Source organism: Oryzias latipes, chromosome 2 (genome assembly GCF_053564925.1).
Source record: "Oryzias latipes strain Hd-rR chromosome 2, Olatipes_Hd-rR_3.1".
NCBI classification, from domain to species: domain Eukaryota; kingdom Metazoa; phylum Chordata; class Actinopteri; order Beloniformes; family Adrianichthyidae; genus Oryzias; species Oryzias latipes.
This window is the reverse complement of record NC_136238.1, coordinates 37606498-37630195: the sequence shown is the minus strand read 5'-3', so window position 1 is coordinate 37630195 and position 23698 is coordinate 37606498. Positions and strand designations below refer to the sequence as shown.

At 40.1% G+C, this 23698-nt stretch overlaps 2 protein-coding genes across 3 annotated transcripts in view; both read left to right on the top strand.

Moving 5' to 3' along the window:
• The window catches only part of LOC144986865 (uncharacterized), a 58017-nt gene extending 38939 nt beyond the window's left edge, over window positions 1-19078 (top strand). The window contains exons 1-14 of one of the 2 annotated variants that reach the window (XM_078935416.1): window positions 7282-7345; window positions 7495-7566; window positions 12564-12740; window positions 12817-14219; window positions 14535-14939; window positions 15018-15162; window positions 16154-16455; window positions 16543-16750; window positions 16829-16945; window positions 17048-17193; window positions 17467-17667; window positions 17750-17964; window positions 18039-18263; window positions 18383-19078. In XM_078935416.1, the coding sequence (XP_078791542.1) occupies window positions 14206-14219; window positions 14535-14939; window positions 15018-15162; window positions 16154-16455; window positions 16543-16750; window positions 16829-16945; window positions 17048-17193; window positions 17467-17667; window positions 17750-17964; window positions 18039-18263; window positions 18383-18792 (2388 nt within the window). In that variant the 5' untranslated portion in view covers window positions 7282-7345; window positions 7495-7566; window positions 12564-12740; window positions 12817-14205 and the 3' untranslated portion in view covers window positions 18793-19078. Of the gene's footprint in view, window positions 1-2015; window positions 7346-7494; window positions 7567-12563; window positions 12741-12816; window positions 14220-14534; window positions 14940-15017; window positions 15163-16153; window positions 16456-16542; window positions 16751-16828; window positions 16946-17047; window positions 17194-17466; window positions 17668-17749; window positions 17965-18038; window positions 18264-18382 lie in introns of those variants that run through there. The other variant, XM_078935414.1, reaches the window with a different exon arrangement.
• A 1701-nt stretch (window positions 19079-20779) lies between these two features.
• The window catches only part of LOC144986976 (uncharacterized), a 117209-nt gene continuing 114290 nt past the window's right edge, over window positions 20780-23698 (top strand). The window contains exon 1 of the mRNA XM_078935722.1: window positions 20780-21206. Within this exon, the coding sequence (XP_078791848.1) occupies window positions 21035-21206 (172 nt within the window). The 5' untranslated portion in view covers window positions 20780-21034. The remainder of the gene's footprint in view (window positions 21207-23698) is intronic.

The window sequence follows — 23698 nt, the reverse complement described above, 5'->3', positions numbered from 1 at the left end:
GTGATTTCTAAATAAAGTTAATACAATAACAGACATGTGAATGTAACTTTATTAGCAGCATATTCCTAACATTACACAGCTGGTGTTGTGCTGAAATAAGCCTCAGAGACCATGTCAAACATTCACTATAGATGCCTGCATCTTTACTGTCAATGATAGCAAGAACCTAAAACATTATATTTGTTTTATATTTGTAATTTCATATAAAATTAATTGCCTGGAGACAGAATCAGGTTAAAAGTACATTTTCTGTTAATCTCTCCGTCCCCTTGTCTAGTAAATCTGTCCTATTTATCTCAGCATGCTTTAGTTTGAGTATACAGTTATATAACATTAAAGACCTGTACCATTTATGAAATACTTCTCTGCAATTTCATTTCCTTAAAAAAACAAAGAAAATCACTGTATTTAATTAAGCAAATGTGATTTAAGTGATTTTTTTTCTGTCTTTTTAAACTATGCATTCCGACCTTTACTGTAATGTGTAAATCCTTTATTGCTTTGACTTCAATGCTTGAAATCCGTCAATAAATCAAAAATCAATCAATGAAAATCAGAATCAGAATCACTTTATTTGCCAAGTACAGCGCATGTACAGAGAATTTGACTTGGTTACTTGTGCTCTCGTGCAAACTAGCAAGGTAAAAAAGGATAAATAATAAAAGCTAAATAATAAAAAGAAGGTAGATGTAAGGTAGCTGTATGAATAAATAAACATAACTAAATAAAGGAATGGATTAAATTAAAAAAGTCCAAAAAATGCAGCAGCAGTAATTCCAGTTTGACAGTTTGTGGTTGTACAGTGTCCCTGAGCAGTCCGGAGTCAGGAGTTCATAAGAGTGACAGCTCGGGGGAAGAAGCTGTCATTGTGGCGAGTGGTTTTGGTACGCATTGTCCTAAAGCGCCGTTCATGACGGGAGGAGGCTGAAAAGGCAGTGTCCAGGATGAGAGGGGTCTTTTACGATCCTGCCAGCCCGCTTCCTGGCTCTGGATCGGTACAGGTCCTGAATGGGGGGAAGGCTGGAACCAATAATCCTCTCAGCAGATCTAATGAATCTCTGTAGTCTGTTCCTGTCGTGTCTGGTAGCTGAACCAAACCAGACCGTGATGGATGTGGTCAGGACAGACTGGATTATTGCCGTGTAGAAGATGGTCAGCACCTCCTGGGGCAGGTTTAACTTCTTGAGTTGTCGCAGGAAGTACAACCTCTGCTGAGCCTTTTTCCGGACCAAGTCAATGTGAGCGGTCCACTTAAGGTCCCGTGAGATGGTGGACCCCAGGAACCTGTGTGAGTCTGTTGAGGGGACAGTGCTGTTGAGAATTGTGAGTGGGGGGGGAGTGGTGGTGGGGTTCCTCCTGAAGTCCACTGTCATCTCCATTGTTTTAAGTGGGTTCAGCTCCAGGTGGTTCTGGCTGCTCCAGAGGACTAGCTGCTCCACCACTTCTCCTCTATATGCAGTCTCATCACCATCCCAGATGAGCCCAATGACTGTGGTGTTGTCTGCAAACTTCAAGAGTTTCACAGAGGGGGCTCCTGATCAGAGCAGAGGGGAGAGAACACATCCCTGGGGGCGCCAGTGTTCAGGATCCGGGTGCTGGATGTGAAGTGACCCAGTTTCACCTGCTGCCTCCTATCCGTGAGGAAACTTGTGATCCACTGACAGGTCGGGAGAGGCACAGCAAGCTGGGACAGTTTGTGGTGGAGGAGCTCAGTAATGAAAGCCAGCAAAGAGAAAACCATTTCAATTTTCTATTTTTTCCAATTTCCATTACAATTTTCTATCTTTAACTGGTTCAGACTACAAGTTATTGACTTAAACAGCTCTTCGTATAGGGGGCAGGTGTAGAGGACAGTTTTATACTGTTGTGCTAAAGAAAACAATAAACTTATTTCAAAAAATTAAACGTTTTTTATTGTGCATATTCTGAATGATTGTATTTAAAATGGTATTGGTACTTAACAAGGCATAAAGTCACCATTACATATAAAAGGGCCTCTACTTGTGTTCCTGCAGTCCTCCCCCAGTGTTGGATAACTGAAGAAGAAGATCTCTGCATCCAGCAGAGGAACTTCAGAGTGGAACAGGAAGAACCAGAACTTCCACAGACCAAAGAGGAGCAGGAGGAACCAGAACCTCCACAGATTAAAGAGGAACTAGAGGAACTCTGCATCAGTCAGGATGAAGATCAGCTTGATCTGAAGCAGGAGACTGATACCTTGATGGAGATTCCTACTTATGAGGAAGATGAGAACAATGAAGCAGATCTAAACAATCAGCAGAGCTTTAATGTAACTGATAGTCAGGATGAAGAAGGAAACCAACATGAAGAATCAACATCAACTACAGATGAAGAGACAGAATCAACATCAACTACAGATGGAGAGACAGACCCACAGAACAGAGATCAGAGGAAGAGAAGAGACAGAAGTCATGTCCAAAGTGTGGACAGCTCTCATATGTCAGCCGGTCAGTGTGACTCTGATGTTAGAATAAATCACAAGAAAACAAATCTTGGTAAGAAATACAAACAATCTCCAAAAGAAGAGAGACTTTCCTCTATCAGGTCTGGTAAAACCTCAAGAATAATTACTAACCCGTCTGACTACATGGAAACTGGGTCTGATGAAAGATGTTATATCTGTAAAGAATGTGGTAAAAGCTTTTGTAACATATCTCTGTTCAAAATTCACACAAAAATCCATGCAGAAGATAAGAGATTTTCTTGTAAAGAATGTGAGAAAAGCTTTAATTGCACATCTCATCTTAAATCACATATGAGAACTCACACAGGAGAGAGGCCTTTTTCTTGTAAAGAATGTAAAAAAAGTTTTAGTCATGTATCTAATCTCAACAGACACATGAGAACTCACACAGGAGAAAAACCTTTTTCTTGTAAAGAATGTAAAAAAAAATTTAGTCATCTATGTAATCTCAAAACACACATGAGAACTCACACAGGAGAAAAGCCTTTTTTTTGTAAAAAATGTTATGCATGTTTTCGTCAATTAGCTGAGCTCCAAAAACACATGAAGACTCACACAGGAGAAAAGCCTTTTTCTTGTAAGAAATGTGAAAAAAGTTTTAGTCAATTATCTGAGCTCCAAAAACACAAGAGAACTCATACAGGAGAAAAGCCCTTTTCTTGTAAAGAATGTGACAAAAATTTTATTTGCATATCTAATCTTAAGTCACACATGAGAACTCACACAGGAGAAAAGCCATTTTCTTGTAAAGAATGTAAAAAAAGTTTTGGTCAAGTATCTAATCTCAACAAACACATGCTATCTCACACAGGAGAAAAGCCTTTTTCGTGTAAAGAATGTAAAAAACATTTTCGTGATGCATCTAATCTCAAAACCCACATGAGAACTCACACAGGAGAGAGGCCTTTTTCATGTAAAGAATGTAAAAAAAGCTTTAGTCATCTATTTACTCTCAACAGACACATGAGAACTCACACAGGAGAAAAGCCTTTTTCTTGTAAAGAATGTGATGCATGTTTTCGTCAATTATCTAATCTCCAAGCACACATGAGAATTCATACTACTGTATTTTCACGACCATAGGCCGGGTGGTAGGGGCACGGTCTCAGTCACGGGGAATTTTTTCCATCTTTGACACATACAAAAGGCGCACCGGGTGTTAAGGCACGGACACGTTAACGCCCCGTCCAGACCCTCTGCGTCTAGAGTGGGCTATTAAAATATCCAGTCTCTGTTTTTTTAGAGGAAACTTTTTTTTTTGTTAATGTTCTCCCTAACTGATCACAAACTGAATGGTCGCTCACTTGCAGCGCTCTTGTCTCCCTTCCTCTTTACAAGCGCTAAACACACAGCACACACACAGACGCCGGCGTGCCGTCTCCTTTCTTCCTTTCATGCGCTAGAAAACCCTGCTCTTTTAAGCACATGCACATTCACACAGAGAGACACACAGACAGACTTGCACGTCTCCTTTCTTCATATGTGCTAGCGAAAACCTGCTCCTTTCAGCACACACACACATTTGCCCAAGTCTGTCTTTGCATTTCTCCTTTGCGCCAACGAAAAAACAGCAGCTTAAAGCAGTGGGCAATCTTTTCTGCTTACTCCTTCTGTACTGAAATGGTTGAGGATTATGAGGTAGAAGTAGCATAGAAGGCTTTAAAATATAGATAGTTGCACTGCAGTTGGGTTCCACTTGGCCTTTACGTCTCCCTCCCTTCCTCACTCCATCTTCTTCTACGACCCACAACTACACAATAGGCGCACTGGCTCATACGTCGGAAGAAAATGTATGACTTTTAAGTGCGCCTTATAGTCGTGAAAATACTGTATGTGAAGAATAGTTAGAAACTGCCTTTAACTTTTATTACACTAATGGTTTAAACTTAATTCACTGAGCATGTATTGTCATCTCAAAATTATATTACATTTGAAGAAAGCACAGCCAAACTATTGTTCTAACAGTTCCTTCTCATACTCCCTCTTTTCTGTGCATGTGTGATCTGCTGAGCAGGCCTCAGACTTATCTTCACTTTAGCCTTGGAGCTTCTCTCCACCAGTAACCTGTGGGCGTGATTTTCACACGGGGTCCATTGGACGATCTTCTGAATATGCAAATGCAGGGTTTTTATACCAAGACAAACCCTGAGCTCGTTGGTTCGGACTTTGAATGCACCATGTTCATCTGTCTGTCCCCTTCGTGTTTGTGCGAAGTAAAACCTCCACAAAAGATAAGTTTTGTCTCTGAGTCATTATTCATTATTTCTGTGTGCAAGAAACTGACGGGGTTACGAACTAATACAATACAGTCCTTTCTAGAAAATCAAGTTTCTTCATACTGTACATTCTTGTAAAGGATTTAGAAAGAGTTTTAATCAAATACAGTTATCCCCCGCCCATTCGCGGTTTAATATTCGCACCCCGCCCATTCGCGGGTGGCCGCAGATGACGTGACGTCACAAGCGTGAGACGCAGAACAGCGCTCATTCCGCGAATTTTGAAAAACTATTTACTCTGTATTTACTGTAAATTATAACAACCCCGAGTAGGACAGAGCTGCGGGCCGGGGTCGCCCCCCTCTTTCTGCCAGTTGCTGGACCACACCGTATGTCAATCAGCGGTGGGCTGGTGACTGGTGGATTAGAGGGGGCGGGGCCTACCTGGGTGCGCTGCATTGGCTGAACGTTCTCCTGTGTATGAGCAGGCTGCGCTATTTTTGTTCGAGCTGTAACCATTCTGACAAGGTTAATAAAAGCCAATAAAAGCCCTGCATCATCTCCAGCTTCTGGAAATGAACCCAAACGGCAGAAAAGGGTTCTGACTCTGCAGAGGCTCTGGCTCTGGGAGTTTTAAAACAGCGTCAATTATTCGCGGATTTTCGTTATTCGCGGAGGGTGAAGAACGTAACCCCAGCGAATACGGGGGGATTACTGTATCTAGTCTCAAAAAACACATGAGAACTCATAAGACTTTGGGAGGGAAAAATCTGATGGCCTCCATACCATATTGATGAAGTAACTTCATTAGAGGGAGTAACAAGTGAGTATTTAATGTGTAGAAATGACGTTTTCTACTAATTTATTGTCATAATATGATATTCTTACTTTCTAGGATTTATTTAGGTTTTCATCTTCTCTACATCAAAAGAAAAAAAATAAAATAGCTCTATAAATTTGAATCTTTGTGTAATGATATTAGACAAAGACACAAAATGAATTGTTTTTGATGTACCTGCAAATAGAAATTAGTTTTTGTTTTTTTGAGTCATTTTAGCTAATTCTTGAATGTCTTGAATTTTTATACATCTTTAATTCTAACACTTTTAATGTAATCAGTGAACATTTAATAAATATATATAAACACAAAGTAGTGACTGCAGTATATACGGTACACATAGTTTTACCAAATCGTTTCGGTATGGCACTTTCGGTTCGGTTCACATTTGTACCGTTTCTGATTTTTAAATGTTATTTATTTTTTTGTTTTTGTGGGAGGAAACCATTCCAGATCTTTAAAAACACCAGAAATCCCAACTTTTCCTCCACTTAGCCTGAGTTTGGGTTCCAGGACAACCCGGTCTCATCCTAAAATGTGTAGTAGCTACATTTGTCCACATGGAAATGCGTGAGAGTTTTACAAAAACGCCCCCTAAACTGTGACGCTGATACGTTTCATTTTTCTATTCATTTTCTACAAGCCTTCTCAGGATCACGTGACTGGAGGTTTTGCCTGCCGTGAGCAAAAAACATGGCGGATGCACGTTCATTTTTCGGTGGAATATCCCATAAAACAAGATATTTTGAGGACTAATTTTTATTTTGACAACATTTCTAGTGAGAAATATACCATTTTCTTTTAAAATATGCTTTCATTTTGGACATACAGTTTGTAGTTTGCTTGTTTCGTTCAACTTTTTCTCCCAAAGGCTCTGTTACGTTGGAGAAACACGTTAACTTTCATTCATATCTGCAGACGTGCGCGTGGGTCACGTGACAATGTTTCTCTTTTTTTCGCAGAAAATTCTATAATGAGTGAATATGGACTGAGTTATTTTTGAAAACATTTCTAGCAGTATATATCCCCTTTATTTTCGTAATATTGCAGACATGAAGTTGTTTGTTTGTTACGTTCAACTTTTCCTCAAAGGATCTGAAAGCGTCTGATCTTTTCCATTCATATATGCGGGCTGACGTGGGTCACGTGACGTGACTTTCTCTTTTTTTCCTGTGGAAAATCTCGTAAAAAGGTACGTTGCGATTTATTAATTACTTTTATTTACATTTCTAGGGACCCGTGTATAGGTTTTCTTGTTTCGTATTGCTGTTGCGGCGATCAGGCTTTGATTGACATGTGACAACAAACCGGAAAAATGTTGAGTTCAGGGACGGACCAAAGAGTTCTTTAAATTGATTTTTCTGCATTTTAATTTTTTTACACTACGAGTCTAATGGTGTGTGATAAAAAAACTATTATGACAAATGAGATGAAACAATTATTTTGATGGAGTTTATAAAATATTAGCATCTATTATATTCTTTTTTCTTTAACGGTCAATTTTTGACGTATATCATATATTATAGTATTACAATGAAGTGCTCTAATTTATCTGTTAAAAACGTTTCATCACTGTTTCCTGTAGTAATTCTCAATAAAGTTTTAAATAGGATATATTAAATAGGATATATTATCTAAAATAAACGGGCTTTTAAGCCTTCAATTTGCCCCAATTGACATGAAGTGCGCATTTCGAAAAGCCAGTGAACGCAGCGTTATACGGGCACCCCCACCCCACTTCCCCGGAAACCCCCGGATGAACCCGCAGGAAGGCGCGCGGCTGAAGAACTCTTGGACAGCTGGAAGGTGGAAGGTGGGCGATGCTTTGAACTTTTCTCTGTAGAAATGTAATGTTTAGATTTGGGAAACCAGAGATGGGTTTTTTAGTAAAAACGTGTTGGCTGTTTAGGATAAACGTTGAATGACGAGGCGTTTTTCCATCTTAAATTTAAAAGGCCGCAGCATCACGGTGAAGGCCTCTTCTGTATAGAGGACGGGGGCGGAAACGTCACGTGGTCTCCGCAGAGGTAAGTTTCCTTTTGGGTCATTTAGCCAGAAACGGGGGTCTGTAGCCCTTTAAACAGCTAAGAGCCTTTTTAATGTCTCACTGTCCAGAACTCAGTAGGACCCACAAGGTGTCTCTTCAGCCTTTAGAAAATCAAACACTCATTTGCATTTATGTTACAGTGATCCCTTGCTATATCACGGTTTACTTTTCACGGTTTCGCTACTTCACGGATTTGCATCGTGCATTGTGTTCTGCATTCTGATTGGCTAAAAAAGTCACTCCGCTTCTTCTCTACCTGTGCGTCAATAATGTTGCGGTTTAATATGTACACGTACGTAAATCAGCTTTCCAAATTACGTACATGCAAATCATCTTGCAATTTCAAGTTTCTCTAAAACCCATAGAAAAAGAGCAACACCAACTGTCAATCACTATGTTCTTCTCCCGAACAAACACACACAGCTGCACCGCGGGCTTGAGAAGGAGAAAACACTGCAGCTTCTCAGACTGAAGAGCATTGAAATACACCTGAGCCACTATTTGTCCGTTTGTACTTTGTATTTTTTTCATGATCATTTTAAATTTTCTCCCGTTTAATTCAATTACTCTCGGGTCGCGGTGGGCGGGGCTAATCTCCGCGATTTGAAGCCTTCTGTTCACATTGATGATTAAAATTATTATTTGACAGTACTGTACAGAAGTTATTTGTTGAAAAAAAAACGTTTTTAAAGTACTTTGATTTGTGAAACAAATGTTTGAGCCTGTAAAATGGTTTGTTCTTCTTTTCAATGTATAACAGAGTATTTAATTGTATAATAATTGTTAAAAAAAATAGAGGTTTCTACTTCACGGATTTTGCCTATCACGGGTTCTTTTTGGAACGTAACCCCCGCGATAAACAAGGGTTTACTGTATTTTGGAAACTTGATAACTACTGGGGTTTACAAAGGCTTTTTTTTTACACATTGTATATTTTATGTTGTTAGTACATCTCAGCCAGTATTTTTTTAAGGGCCTATATCATGCAAAATCAACTTTTTAAAATTTTAAAGTGTATTATAATGTTAATTCCTCACAAAAACTAATCCACAGCAGTATTTTGATCCACTCACGCATCTTTCAATTCAATTTCAATTCAATTCAATTCAATTTTATTTGTATAGCCCAAAATCACAACAACAGTCGTCTCGATGGGCTTCGAAGTAAAACATGAAATCAAAAGGATCACGAATACAAAGAGTTCAATACAAAAATACTAAAATGAACTAACAAACGGACTAAGCTATACTGGCATCCCTGCCCTTAGAACCCCCTCTTTCAGCATTCCTCTGAAACCCTCTGAGCACCAGCCCCTCCCAATTCACAAAAAGAGGTTCCTCACATTATGACGTCATCATAAGTGAGGAGTATGGAAGCGATTATGTAGCAGAAATAAAAAGCAAAGTCAAAACCAGAAATGCTTTTTCATTTTCAAAATGAAGCTGCATTTTTTGACTCAAAATTAAAAAGAAAAAGCAATCCACCAAAATGCTTTTTCATTTTATACTTCAACACAGCTTTTTCTGTCACTTAATTAAAATGATAAAGAAAATGGTATTTGACATTTCATTTTCAAAAAGGTCCCTGGTAAATATGTAGCATAATTCATTTAGAAATGTCTAATTTGACAATTAAAATGGATTAACAGAAATGCTTTTTAATTTTCAAAATGTAGCTGCATTTTTTGACTCAAAATTAAAAAGAAAAATCAATATTTCAAAATGCTTTTTCATTTTATACTTAAAACCGCTTATTCTGTGTCATAATTAAAACGAAAATGCAAAGAGGGGATTGCATTTGCATTTTAACATCCACCCCGCGCAAGTTGTCGCAATAATCATTTCGAAAAAGCATTAGCAGAGGGGAGGCGGGGCGATGACGTCACTACTTTCTCCGTGTGTCCGGCTGCTGACTGACGCACACACACGCACCATGAGCAGACTGTGTTAGCGGCAGAGAAGATGGCTTTGTGTTGGTTGGGAACTTCTGATGAGTTTCCACAGCTTCTCAGGACTACATAGCAGCATGTCCGCCTTCTGCGGTCCTCCTCCTGACGCACCGCGGACAAGCTTTTGTTCTTCAGACCGCCAGCTGCCTTTGCACAGCGGAGAGCGAAACTCCAGATCGCTGAGGCGGAAATGCTGCTACGATCTGAGAAACCATCATATTAATTTGTGTTTCCAGTGGTGTCAAGAACAAAATAAAGACTGATTCCCACATATTTACACATTTATCTGCAGCTTTGCGGTGAATTTGCTGTTTGATGACAGCTGGAGCTCCATCAACAGATAGCAGATTTCTCCATGCTAAACGTTGCTGGTTGGACCAAAAACACTCACATAGCGCGAAGCTGCAGGAGACTATCTTCATCATGTGCTTTTACTACAGTTATGATTATATTTTACGGCCTGCTCTGCTCGATTATATATTTTTAAATCCATGCGGTCAGACGACGCTAAAGTTGGCTTACGATTCACAGCTTCTGATTCGCGAGGGCACTAAAGGAACATTCTGCTGCATTTTTCACATTAAGATTACGTAAAACCGGGTCCTGTTCAAAAACCGCTGGACCTGGACTGCTCAAACCTGGATTCCTGGATCTTAATAAATCAAACAGCAAATTCACCACGAAGCTGCAGATAAATGTGTAAATATCTGTGAATGACATCAGTCTTTATTTTGTTCTGGACACCACTGGAAACACAAATTCATATGATGGTTTCTCAGATCGTAGCAGCATTTCCACCTTCAGCGATCATCGGAGCTTCGCGCTCCGCTGTGCGAAGGCAGCTGGCGGTCTGAAGAACAAAAGCTTGTCCGCGGTGCGTCAGGAGGAGTACCGCAGAAGGCGGACATGCTGCTATGTAGTCCTGAGAAGCTGTGGAAACTCATCAGAAGTTCCCAACCAACACAAAGCCGTTTTCTCTGCCGCTAACACAGTCTGCTCCTGGTGCATGTGTGTGCGTCAGTCAGCAGCCGGACACACGGAGAAAGCAGTGACGTCATCGCCCCGCCTCCCCTCTGCTAATGCTTTTTCGAATTGAATATTGTGACAACTTGCGCGGGGTGGATGTTAAAATGCAAATGCAATCCCCTCTTTGCATTTTCGTTTTAATTATGACACAGAATAAGCGGTTTTAAGTATAAAATGAAAAAGCATTTTGAAATATTGATTTTTCATTTTAATTTTGAGTCAAAAAATGCAGCTTCATTTTGAAAATGAAAAAGCATTTCTGTTAATCCATTTTAATTGTCAAATTAGACATTTCTAAATGAATTATGCTACACATTTACCAGAGAACGTCTTGAAAATGAAATGTCAAATACCATTTTCATTTTAATTTTAATTAAGTGACAGAATAAGCTGTGTTGAGGAAGGAAATGAAAAAGCATTTTGGTGGATTGCTTTTTCATTTTATTTTTGAGTCAAAAAATGCTTTTTCATTTTGAAAATGGAAAAGCATTTCTGGTTTTGACTTTGCTCTTTATTTATGCTACATAATCGCTTCCATAGAGGAGCAGCCTCCTCCAGGAAGAGCCTGTGCAGCTGAAGCCGCCTCCAGGCTAACAGACACGCCCACTTTCTCAATGAAGCTAGCGGTGATCAGCAAAATGCTTTCATTGCACAATATGCACATCCATCTTTGCAAAAGTTTGGATGGAAGAAACGCAGAAACGCTGCCGACGCCGACTCTAGGTTGATGTCATGAAATGGGCGAAACCCACAAGAAGAGAAAGGCGGAGCCTCAGAGATCGAGTCGTCTTATTTCTGGGTAGGAGAAAGAGCTGAGATGTTCTTTAGTGTACCAAAGGTAATATATCATCATATATATATATGGAAATAGTTTACTCTAAATGGCTAGCATGATATAGGCCCTCAAAATTGTGTGAGTACTGACCTCAAATTGATTTTTTGTGGTACGTTGTCAGGTTTAAAAAAATTCGCCAGAAATTCTGGAATTTCCTAAAATAGTGTGCATCACCGCTTGATAGATTATTGAAGCATTATGGGTACTGGCACAGTAATATGTACTTTGCTTCGACGGTTGAGTAGATCACCAAGTTGAGTAAAGTTTGACTTATCTGACTGTTTTGTTTTGCGTGATGCGCTGTGTCGTCCGCAAAATAGGATATTTGTTTGAATTGAAAACATTTTTATTTTTTGTCAGAGAACCACAAAGGAGGGGTCAAGGAGCCACATGTGGCTGTGGAGCCTCAGGCTGCAGACCCCTGGTCTAAACAATCATGGCTGATTTGGCTGACCACATTTATTTATCCTAGTGTTATCAACAAAGTTTTAATAAATGGAAATCAGGTTTTTAAGATCAAACATTTTTCTCATTATTGAGGACTTAAACAAAAATATAAACACATACACAATAATATAAGATTAAAACTGTTTCTGAGTATTTATTCAAATCCCAATGGATCAGGAGAAGATGAAACTCATTGTCTCAAAAATTTCTTAGTTTTGACGCTCTAACTGCCATGAATGGGCCAAAGTCTCTGCTCCGCTCCAATTCTGATGCATCCACTGCAGACAAAAACCAGTAGATCCATTAATGTCCTGAGTTACCTTGTCTGAGCTGGTATCTGGCTCAAAAGTGTACACATGGATAGCTCCAATGTTGCTCTTTGATTTTTTTTGCTATGCTAATGTCGGCTAGGGCTTGTGAGGTGCTATAAGCTAGCGGGAGAGAGAATCAACAAACGGTTTATGGGAAATTAGCTGAGGCTAATGTCTGTGCCACAGCTCTGAGGTGAAATTCTTATGAGCTGCTGACCTACAGAAAAATCTCTTAAAAAAACAAAATGATCGTAATTAAAAAAAACACTGGGAACGATTTTATAATAGCTCAAAATTCTGTTGGAGTGGGACTTAAAGTCAGTCGACCAATGTCTGATTCCTGATTCTTGTATGTGTATGTATGTATATACATAAAAGAACCTCGTGTTTTTTTCCCTTTCCTCTCTCAGACTGGTCAGTTATTTGGAGACAACATGCACAAATAGTTCCTGGACTGATCCTCTGCTAACTGGGAGGTGGAGAGGCTGTCAGGTTCATCTGTTTCAGTGTCCTGCATGCTCTCCCTCCATTGTGGCTGTAGCAGTGGATGGAACTTGCAAAATGTACTGTTTTGAGAGCCAACTGGGGTGTGTAAAATTCTTTTCCACCTACATTTTTGATGGTATAAATGTTTTTCTTATGTAAGCTTTTCTTTTCTTTTAGGCTCAGTGGTTTTTTTGAAGATGGGTTTCTGACCAAAAACACTGTGGTGACCACCTTTGTGAACTGCATTCATGGGGCAATAGAACATGTAAAGCTATTTTCATGTCTTCTTCCTTAAGAAAATGAACACGCCTGCCTATATGTCTTATTGTATTTTGTGTCATATCATCATGTTTATGTACAACTTTCAGAGACTTTCTGCAGTTCAAGCCCCAGCTTATATGAAGGAAAACCTCATTTCAACTTTGTACCAATAAATGACTTTTAATTGAAATGAGAGGATTTTGTTCTGCTGTAGTGACCAACTTCTGCTGGAATGTCACACCTTTCTGCCATCCCCCTTCATGAATAGCTTTCACATGCCAGACGAAGAAGTTCCACTGTATGGACTAAAATGGGTTGATATAGGATTTAAAATTGGACCTTTCAGGTGAACAGAATAAGTTCACTTTTTAAGTGGTTTTTAAATGGTGAAAAAAAGAGATTTTGGTTAAAAAGTTCACAAGATGTTGAGTTTTGGATTCAGTGAAACGAAAATAAGTCCTGGTTAAACCCCATAAAACAGTGATTTTAAAAATAGTGTCCACAATTCAGACCTGCCTCATTTGAAACATTTAACCCTTGTACTATCTTAGATGACCCCCCCCCCCCTTACATTGTTCTCCCTACCATGACAAAGGTGGATAAAGGTGGAAAGATTTCATGTAATCCATGGACACCAGTGAAGATCACAATCATTGAAGAAAAAAGGTTCAGTGCACTGTCTAGTGGGTCTAGATGACCCAACTCTCAATGTTAAAGGACCTAGGATAGCACAAGGGTTACTGTGAAATTTGCCTCCAAAACAGAAGGATGTTGGGTTGGATTCTGAGTGAAAGTCTGTTTCCTGTAAGAAAAATATTTTTTTGCTCGGCTTTAACTCAGAATCCAAACAAAACATCAAATGCTCACATTGTATATTTCATTCACATTGAGTTAGAAAGTCAAACTTTGTTTTAAAAGTACAATGTCTGGACCAACTTCTGCTGGAATGTCACACCTTTCTGCCTCCCCCCACCATGAATAGCCCTTACATGAGCTATAGGCCAGACAAAGAAGTTGACTTTTCATTGGTGGGTTCAGTCTTGACCACTCCTACCTTAGATTTACATCACATTGAACCTGACTAGCCAGGTTTTTAGCATAATAGAAGCTAGTTTTCTCCTGCTGTCTCATTTTTCCATCCACTGATGACTCTACCAGACCTTTCTGCTGACTACAGACAAGATCTTTCTCCTTGACGGCTTTTTCATTGATTTGATTCCTGATTTTACAGCATTGCTGTGTCTGCTCAAAGATTCTTCCAAAGAGCTCATCTTTGGCAGAAAAGATCCTGATTTTGAAAACAAGATGTCTGCCAACAAGTAAGTAACTTTAAAGGACATTTAGAAAGCTTTTTTCTGGTTTAAATTTGAGTTTTATCCTTGTGTTAGAGTAAAAGAGCAAGTTTAAAAAGTTTGGTCCACTTTTAGTCCTGCTTTGGGTACATTTAGTCCTGTTTGGTCCACTTTTAGTCCTGCTTTGGGTACATTTAGTCCTGTTTGGTCCATTTTTAGTCCTGTCTGTTGGTTCAGCACGTTAGCCACCTCTGCATGTTTTCCTCAGGAAAGGAGAAGTGTTGCTCTGTATTTAAATGTTTTAGCCCTTTTTGTTTTTTAAATGTTCCACCTCTGCTACAGGAAGCCCGACCGTCGCATCCTCCACTGCCCGCTCTGTGTTAAGGCCACGGAAACCCTCGCAACACACCTTGCTCGAGTCTGCATGAAGGACAAGTCCCCAGAAGAGCGTCAGGCTGAGCTTCAACGAGCCAAAGACTCAACCAAGCTCTGGACTCAGCAGGGCAGAGTCTGGGACTACAGGGAGCTGTTCAGACTGTGTCCACACGCGCCATCAAGACGTGCTCTCATCCAGCAGATGATGAAGAGGGAGTTCCTCATCCAAAACCTCCCTCCAGACTTTGATGACGCTGAAGATGTGGCGACAGTGGTCCAGGCAGGAGCTGAGAAGCCATCTACTTCTGCTGAGGACTCCTCCAGTGACGTCCCATCACAGCCTGAAGCTGAGAGAGATCCCACCCGGCAAAGGTTAGAACATTTGACGACAAACAAACAAAGTGCTTTCCTCTGTTTGCATGTTTAAACTAAATGTAATTTACTTTTCAGGCCACCCCCCCAATCCTCCACCACATTGAGAGAACGCATGCAGCAGGAAAATCTGTATGCCAAATTCCCACCAGAGACCCCCCTGCTGCTGGAGTTCAAGCATCACCTCTCATCCATCCTGCAGATCCCAAACTGCCAGCAAGAGGTAAGATTCCCCCCAAAAACATCATTTTGTTCGTTGTTTAGAAGATTCCAGGTTTGATTGTCGTTTGCACATGCGGTACATCGGAACTTTTCTTTGGCATCCCTCATGTCAGGATAAATAAGAAAGGACGGAAAAATAGAATAAAGTTAAAATTAGACAACAAGACTACAAGGTATATAAAAAATATAAATATGAGTAAATATGAATATTGCTGCGTCCCAGTCTGTTCAGAAGAATTATTGCACATTTGGAGTTATTGTTTATTAGGATTCAGTCCAGTCTTCCCTCTCTGGTGTCCTTTGTCAGCATTCTGATTGCTGTTAGGAAAAAGCTGTCGTGGAAGCGTGTGGCGTGTGCGTGGATGCTTTCAGGCCTGCAACGTCTGAGGTTGTGTCCTGAGTCCACACACTGGATCAGTGTGTGAGCGTGGTGGTGTCTGTCTCTGATGATCTTAGAGACTCTCCTCCTGCAGCGCTGTTCATAGATGGTGTCCATGGATGGAAGGTTGCCGCCTATAATTTTGCCAGCTGTGTTGATGACCCTCTGCAGCATCTTTCTATCTTTAATGGTGGTGTTTCCAAACCAGGCTGTTAGTCCGCTGGTGAGGATGCTTTCCACAAGCCCCCTGTAGGCTTGGGTGAGGGTCCGGTGCTTGACACCAGCCTTCTTCAGCAGCCTGATGAAGTACGGCCTCTGCTGGGCTTTCTTCACTGTGGCAACAGTGTTTCTTTCCCAGCTGAGGCTGTTAGTGATCTGCAGACTGGTCCACCACAGTCCTGTTGATGATGAGCGGCTGATGTGGCGGTGCTTTCCTGAGAACAAGGTCCTTGTCCTCTCCGTAGATGGTGATCCTGTGCACCAGGTCTCGAGGACGGTTGTATATACCTGCTGATAATGTTGTTGGAGTGGGGGAGGTGCAGTCGTAGGTGTAGAGTGAGAATAGCCTTTTTTCATTGTTTTAGAACCATAATTCACCCTTCTGTGTCCACAGGTGGACAATGTCTCTAGAGTACTACGGTACGTCCAGCCCACTGGGGATGACATCAAACTGACTTTCATGGACAACACTACTCTGGTTGGAGAATACTTCATTAAATTAAAGAACGTTGGACAATCTCCAGCAACAAGGATAAACTACATCAAGAGCCTGATCCAGTTCATAAAGTTCCTGAGACTGTCCCGTGGTGCCACAGATGCAGCCGTCATTCCAAAGTGCATTTATTTCATGGATTACTTGACTGTTCTAAGGAAGCCCATCTCAAAGAGCCACAGCGAGGACCTCTGTGGTAAAAGGTCAGCTTTTGGCCGTAAATAAATACCCATTTCTGTCCTCTTTTCAAAGCTATGTCAGTAATAACAACTCTCATTTGGTCTTTTCAGACATGGCTACTTTGTTGGCCCCAAAAAAAGAGTTCATGAGCTCTGCCTGGTCCTGCGTGTAGCAAAAAAGGACACCTTGGGGATGTTGGGTCGTCTGTTGAGGGGGGAAGATGTGACAGACGAAGAAAAGACACGCTATCGTTACTATTGCGAGGCCATCCTCATCTTCGGCCACTACCAGTGGCCTGGGGTTGTGGAGGGACTAGCGGTGAGTCATTTCTTATTATCTTCTTTAGAGAGAAGTGACTGCTCAGTTTGCTAATGTCTTCAATGGTTTTTATCTCAGGTCTCAGAATGGGTCCAGAGGCAGAGCGTGAATGGGCGTGTCGTTGTGGCTGTTAAGTCACATAGGACGGCCAACAGCCAGGTCGCTCAGTTTGCCCTGACTGAGGAAGAAGCCGCTGTAAGTAACTATATATAAGGAACTGACTATAAATGAGGAACTGTATGCATACCTGTTTTTCTGTGTCCTTTCATTCATTTCTTCCAATTCTTCTCCCTGCAGTTCATCAATCAGTACTACGTGTCCATCCGTCCCGACTACATAAGGGATGACATGGACGAAGACACTGGTGAAGAGAAGCTCTTCCTGGCTAAAAATGGAAAGGCCATCAGCAGCACCACAAATGATATGAGACGTCTACATGAGTTGTAAGTATATATTAATAAAACCTCTCTTTTTTTTAAATAAATGCCCTAAAATGACTGTTGGGCCTTTTTTTGGGATATATTTTCTTAAGCTTCATGAATCATTGATTCTTGTTCATCTAGATTTACTTTTTGTTTTTAAATTGGTACTCTAATTTAACCACTACTAGTTAAATTAGCATCATCAGGATTTCATCTTTTAGGATAGAGATTTGTAAGGGGGGGTTGGCTGTATACTGTTGAGCTAAAACAAATGTCAATTTCTTTACATTGCAGTTATAAATGCCCAAACGTGACCAGCCAGGAAATACGCCGTGCGATGGAGACAGAATGTGCCGCGAATCTCACGGATGAACAAAAGAGTGGTAAAGCCCATTACCTGGGCCACACAGACAAAGTGGCACAGGCCCACTACCGCATGCGAGGTCCGGTTAGGTTTGTCAACATGGCTAACGTCTTGCAGCTGGGGACTGAGGGGTAAGGGGTAGTGACATATATGAAACCATCAATTCATTTTGTAGATTTGTTGGCAGTTTTTCAAATTCATGTCCTTTTTCAGGACGTCCGATGAGTCAGAGGAAGATCGTTGGGCGTCACGGAAGCGACCTCGTCCAGCAGAAACCTTCGGCAGCTTTGAGCAGAGCTTCCCCGTCACCTTGAATGGAAAGCCACCAAACAAGGTTTCCAGACAGGAAGCTGGCTTTAGTGAGGACAGGTCTCTGTACGACAGGTGGAGAGCTCAGCAGTTTAAGATGAGGGAGACTCATCTGCTGGGTAAGTGAATATGAGCATTACATGTGAGAATTGTAATAATAATCATTGATTATAATAATTGATCTGCTTTACAGGTCAATGGACAAGGCGCCCGCCTACCAAAGGCAAGGTACAGAGAATTATTGAAAAGGAGCAGTGGCACTCCAACTGCCCCTCAGCAAAGTCCATCATTGAGAAGTGGCAGCCTCCAAAAAAAGAAGGAGTGGAGTCCAATCCAAAAATGAAGAGACTGGTAGAAACACAAAAGTGGAAATACCTGGTGGTGGTGGAACCATCTCCCAAGGCTGGCAAAGGCAAAGGTAAGGAGTGGTTTTGGACTAAGGCAAATACATAATTTGGGCTTTTAGCTTTTGATAAATCATGCAAAAAAATCCAATAGAACAGGGCTGACAATTCTATGTTCATCTTTAATCTGCAGGAGTGGTGATCACAAAAAACTTTCCTAAAAACGCCATCCTTTGCGATTACCACGGAGAAGTCATCTCTGCTGCTGAAGGGAGGAAAAGAATGGCTTCAAAGACGGACGGGATGGGCTACGTATTTTTTTTCAAAGACAGAAATGAGGACCTCTGTGTTGATGCCAGCAACACTTCATGTCCTTGCCACCCAGACATGGAAACCTTTGGGCGTCTCATCAATCATTCCAAAAAGAGGCCCAATGTCAGACCGGTGGCATGCAGAATGGACTTTCCTGAAGGGGCAAGGGTTGTCATTTTCTTCAGGGCCATGAGGGATCTGGCTGTAAATGAGGAACTTCTATTCGACTATGGGGTGCCCAGAGACTCTTTTGGGGGTGAGGGGAGAGAGTTGACGTGGCTGGATGACTGAGGACCCATCTTTGACCTGACCCGACCTGACTTTTGCAGCACACACACTTCAAGGGATTTGATCCCATTGCCACCACACAAATAGTCTGAAGAAGTAGAACCACACAGTGGAAGGGGGGCGTGTCATGGTCTCCTACATGCAGAGATGTAGAGAGCTGACTGGGTGAGTCAATACCACAAAAGGGACATGTTCATACACAAGAAGCTTGTGCCAAAGATGGGAAGAGACCAATTGTATTTCAGAAATGATGATTCTTTTTTGACATTAAAGATTTTAATGCTGTAAAGTGACTGTGGGGCCTTTTTTTAATGTATTTTGAAGCCTCTATTCTTTTGGATTGTTTTTAAATTAAATTCAATTTTTTAATTAAATCCCATTTTTAACCACTAGTTAACTTAGCATTATCTTTCTGTCTGTCAGTCATCTTTTTATTTTTTACAGCTTTCTCAATTTCTAAACAAATGAGGAATATTAATTTAAGTAAAACTTTGTCTTTAAAAGTACAATGTCGGAAGTTCTTGTGACCAACTTCTGCTGGAATGTCTAAACTCTCACCCCCACCCCCACCCCCATGAATAACAGTTCTTTGAGTTGGTGACCAAAGAGGTTGCAGTTTTTTAACTGAAATTTTAAATTTCACAATGTTTAAAATGTGGTGTTTAAACATTTAAAATGTAACATTTTAAATGAACAGAAAAGGTTCACTCCTTAGACAACAATGTGAAGAGTTTCAGCTTTGTTGTCATCTTGACCCACCCAGTGACTTAGATTTACATCACATTGGTCATGGCTAGCCAGCTTTAGGAGCACCAAAGAAGCTAGATTTCTCATTCTTTCCTCCACGCTGACTGTTCCAAACATTTCTGCTGAATTCAGACAATATCTTTTTACTTCATTGTGATTTAACCTCTGGTTTTACAGCACTACTGTGTGTGCTGGAAGATTGTTCCAAAGAGCTCTTCTTCTGCAGAAAAGTTCCTGATTTTGAAAACTAAATGCCCAACAAAGGACAGGCAAAGGACATTTAGAGCATTTTTTCTGGTTTAAATTTGAGTTTGACTCATTTTTTTAATTATTAGGATGAGTTTTTTTAAATAAATGTTAATCTTCTTGAATTTTTGCTGATTTCCATTTTTGCACTTTTATTATATTGTTTTAATCTGTTACTGTTAACCACTGTTGTTTTAGGTAATGCTGAGACAATGTTGTCTGTTTGTTACTATAACAACACTAGAATAATTTCTACACATCTCTAATATAGTTTAAAAAATAAAATAATTACAGTTCATATTTTGTTGAGTCATGTTGGCAAATAACAGTTTTATAAAGAAAAGATTTAGTAAAAATTGTACTAAGGAAGAGGCGGATAAAGAAAAAGACTTGTGTTTCTGTCTGGTGTTCTTGAGAAGTATGTTTTCTAGTAGAGATTAGAACTGTTTATCTGTTATTTTTAGTTCTCAGTGTTCTGCTCCAATCTAATTTGTGAAGAATAAAGTGGACGTGAACATCACTGACAGATGTGCACGAGCTTGAAAGAGCTTCCTGACTGAGGAGCTGCAGACTTTCTCCTGCAGAGCAGCAGCTGACTTCAGCATCGTCATGGGAACACAGTCTGCTGCTGCTTCTGGAAACGTCTTCAAGGCTGTGGTGGGACTTGTTGGTCTGGAGGACAGATTCTCTGAGCAAATGCTGCTTCAGCTTCAAGCTTCAGCTCTTTTCTTCTGGCAGAGCTTAGAAGAAATGGAAACCTCCTTTGTTCTGACTGTTTGCTCCAAATCCCAGATTCAGGAATTCCTCCAAGAAGTTCAGCTCAGAGATCATCAGCAGAGAAAAGCCTGAAGTTCTGATGGAAAATGACAACAGAACATGATCAATATTATTGATCCACATGGAATCAATGTAAAATGAACATTGGATTGAGAACGGAACAGTGTGATGACGTCACAACGGCTCTCATAAAGTTTCCCCCAAAATGATTTTTTTTTCTATTATGATTTTATTTTACTTATCATTTGCAGAATTAAAACTTTTTTTTTTTAATCCTGAAAATATCTTGAACCATATTGCAGTTCAGCGAAGCAATTTATGCGTTTTTGTTTCAGCCAAATGTCTGCACGTGACCCGGAAGTACACAGCACGAGGCGCTAGCAGCGTTAGCTTGTTAGCAGGCTAGCAGCGTTAGATTGTGTTGAGAGGACGGTGGTGTTTGTGGGAGTTGGAGCTGAAGATCGGAGCAGGAACCATGTCTTCCCTTCAGTCTCTGAGAGAGTTGATCAGCGAGCGACTAGCTGCTGCTGCTGAAGAAATCTGCAGACTCTGTGAAGGAACCATCGTCCAGTACGAGCAGGAGCTCTGTCGTCAGCGCAGACTGCTGGATGTCATCTGGAAACCACAGCTGCAGCTACACCACATAGGTATGTGACCTTCAGAGAAACAGAGAAGCCATTTGAGCTTCATGCTTTTCTGTTTGGTGACCCGTCTGTTAGTTGACCGCGGTCAAGTGAGCCGACATCTGCGGAAGTGCGGTCACGCCAGCCGTCACTGACTTTTAGCATGCGCCTTTACATCATAGTTTACGGTACACACACCCAGCGAGCTGGAAAGACGGCATAAACCGCGGACATCACCGATGTCACTGTTACCCATTATAGAAATGACATGTACTGGACTCTGAAATAAATGAGAGTTATTGCATGCCCTGTATCGTTATTTGATGTACAAATGTATTCATTTGGATTGCATGTCTGTTCATTCCATAATAAACTACCAGAAATAACGTGTTTTGTCTGAAATATAATCAATCAGACAGATTCTAAAAGTGAGATTCAACACTGGCAATAGTGTTTTGTGGGTTGTTGAGCATGACATGGAATGGAATCAAGCAGAAATGAAGAAACTCCAAGTAAAATCACATCTGGTCCTGTCAACTCTTTCTAAAGTTGCTTCATTTAAGGTGACGCAAAACTTTCACTGGATTATTGTTGGTAATGATGTTCACTAATATCATAGCAAGTTTGAAGAAAAATGACTGGAGAATATTAGAGATATTAAAGTTATAGAACAATTTTGGTCTCCTCATTTACAGACACTGTGTAATAAGTAAACCTTACAAAATGCTACTTCTTTCAAAAGGTGACGCAAAACCTTCACTGGATTATAGTTGGGAATAATGTTCACTAACATCACAGTAAATTTGAAGAAATTTGACTGGAAAAAATAAGAGATTTAGACATTATAGTACACCTAAGCATCCTGCTTGTATAGTTAAAATAAAACTTGTGAACCCTTCAAAAGGGCACTTTATCAAAAGGTGACGCAAAACTTTCACTGGATTATGGTTGGTAATAATGTTCATGATCATCGCAGCAAATTTGAAGGAATATGACTGGAGAAAATGAAAGATATTGCCATTATAGTCTAATACAGGCTGTCATATGTAGTTAAAGTGTAATATGTGAACCATACAAAAGGGCTTTTTATCAAAAGGTGATGCAAAAATTTCACTGGATTATTGTTGGTAATGATGTTCACTAACATCACAGCAAATTTGAAGAAAAATGACTGGAGAATATTAGAGATATTAAAGTTATAAAACAATTTGGGTCTCCTCATTCACAGACTGTGTGTAATCTGTAAACCTTACAAAATGCCACTTCTGTCAAAGGTGACGCAAAACTTTCACTGGAATATGGTTGGTAATGATGTTCACGATCAGATCAGCAAGTTTGATGAAAATTGACTGCAGAACAACAGTAAAGATATTAACATATTAGACCAATTCAGGCTTCCTCTTACATAGTCATATTAGAACATGTGAACCATCCAAAATACTCCTTTATCAAAGGTGACGCAAAACTTTCACTGGAATATGGCAGTAATGATGTTCACTAACATCACAGCAGGTTTGAAGAAAAATTATTGCAAAAAAATGTATTTACCTAATATGGAGGTTTATAAACATGTTATACTCCGACTATGAATGAGGAGGCCAGAATTGGTATACAATGTCAATATCTGTATTTTTCTACAGTCAAATTTCTTCAAATTTGCTGTGATGGTCATGAACATCAATACCAACAACATTCCAGTGAAATTTTGCGTCACCTTTTGATGAAGGAGTATTTTGGATGGTTCAAATGTTTTACTTTAACTATAAAGGCAGGATGCTTAGGAGAACTATAACTTTAATTTCTCTAATATTCTGCAGTCATTCTTCTTCAAACTTGCTGTGATGATCATAAACATTATTACCAACCATAATCCAGTGAAATTTTTGCGTCACCTTTGAAAAAAGTGGTATTTTGGATGGTTCAAATGTTATACTATGACTATGTATGAGGAAGCCTGAATTGGTCTAATATGTTAATATCTATGACTGTTCTACAGTCAATTTTCATCAAACTTGCTGATCTGATCGTGAACATCATTACCAACCATATTCCAGTGAAAGTTTTGCGTCACCTTTGACAGAAGTGGCATTTTGTAAGGTTTACATATTACACACTGTCTGTGAATGAGGAGTCCCAAATTGTTCTATAACTTTAATATCTCTAATTTCCTCCAGTCATATTCCTTCAAATTTGCTGCGATGATCATGAACATTATTACCAACCATAATCCAGTGAAAGTTTTGCGTCACCTTTTGATAAAGTGCCCTTTTGAAGGGTTCACAAGTTTTATTTTAACTATACAAGCAGGATGCTTAGGTGTACTATAATGTCTAAATCTCTTATTTTTTCCAGTCAAATTTCTTCAAATTTACTGTGATGTTAGTGAACATTATTCCCAACTATAATCCAGTGAAGGTTTTGCGTCACCTTTTGAAAGAAGTAGCATTTTGTAAGGTTTACTTATTACACAGTGTCTGTAAATGAGGAGACCAAAATTGTTCTATAACTTTAATATC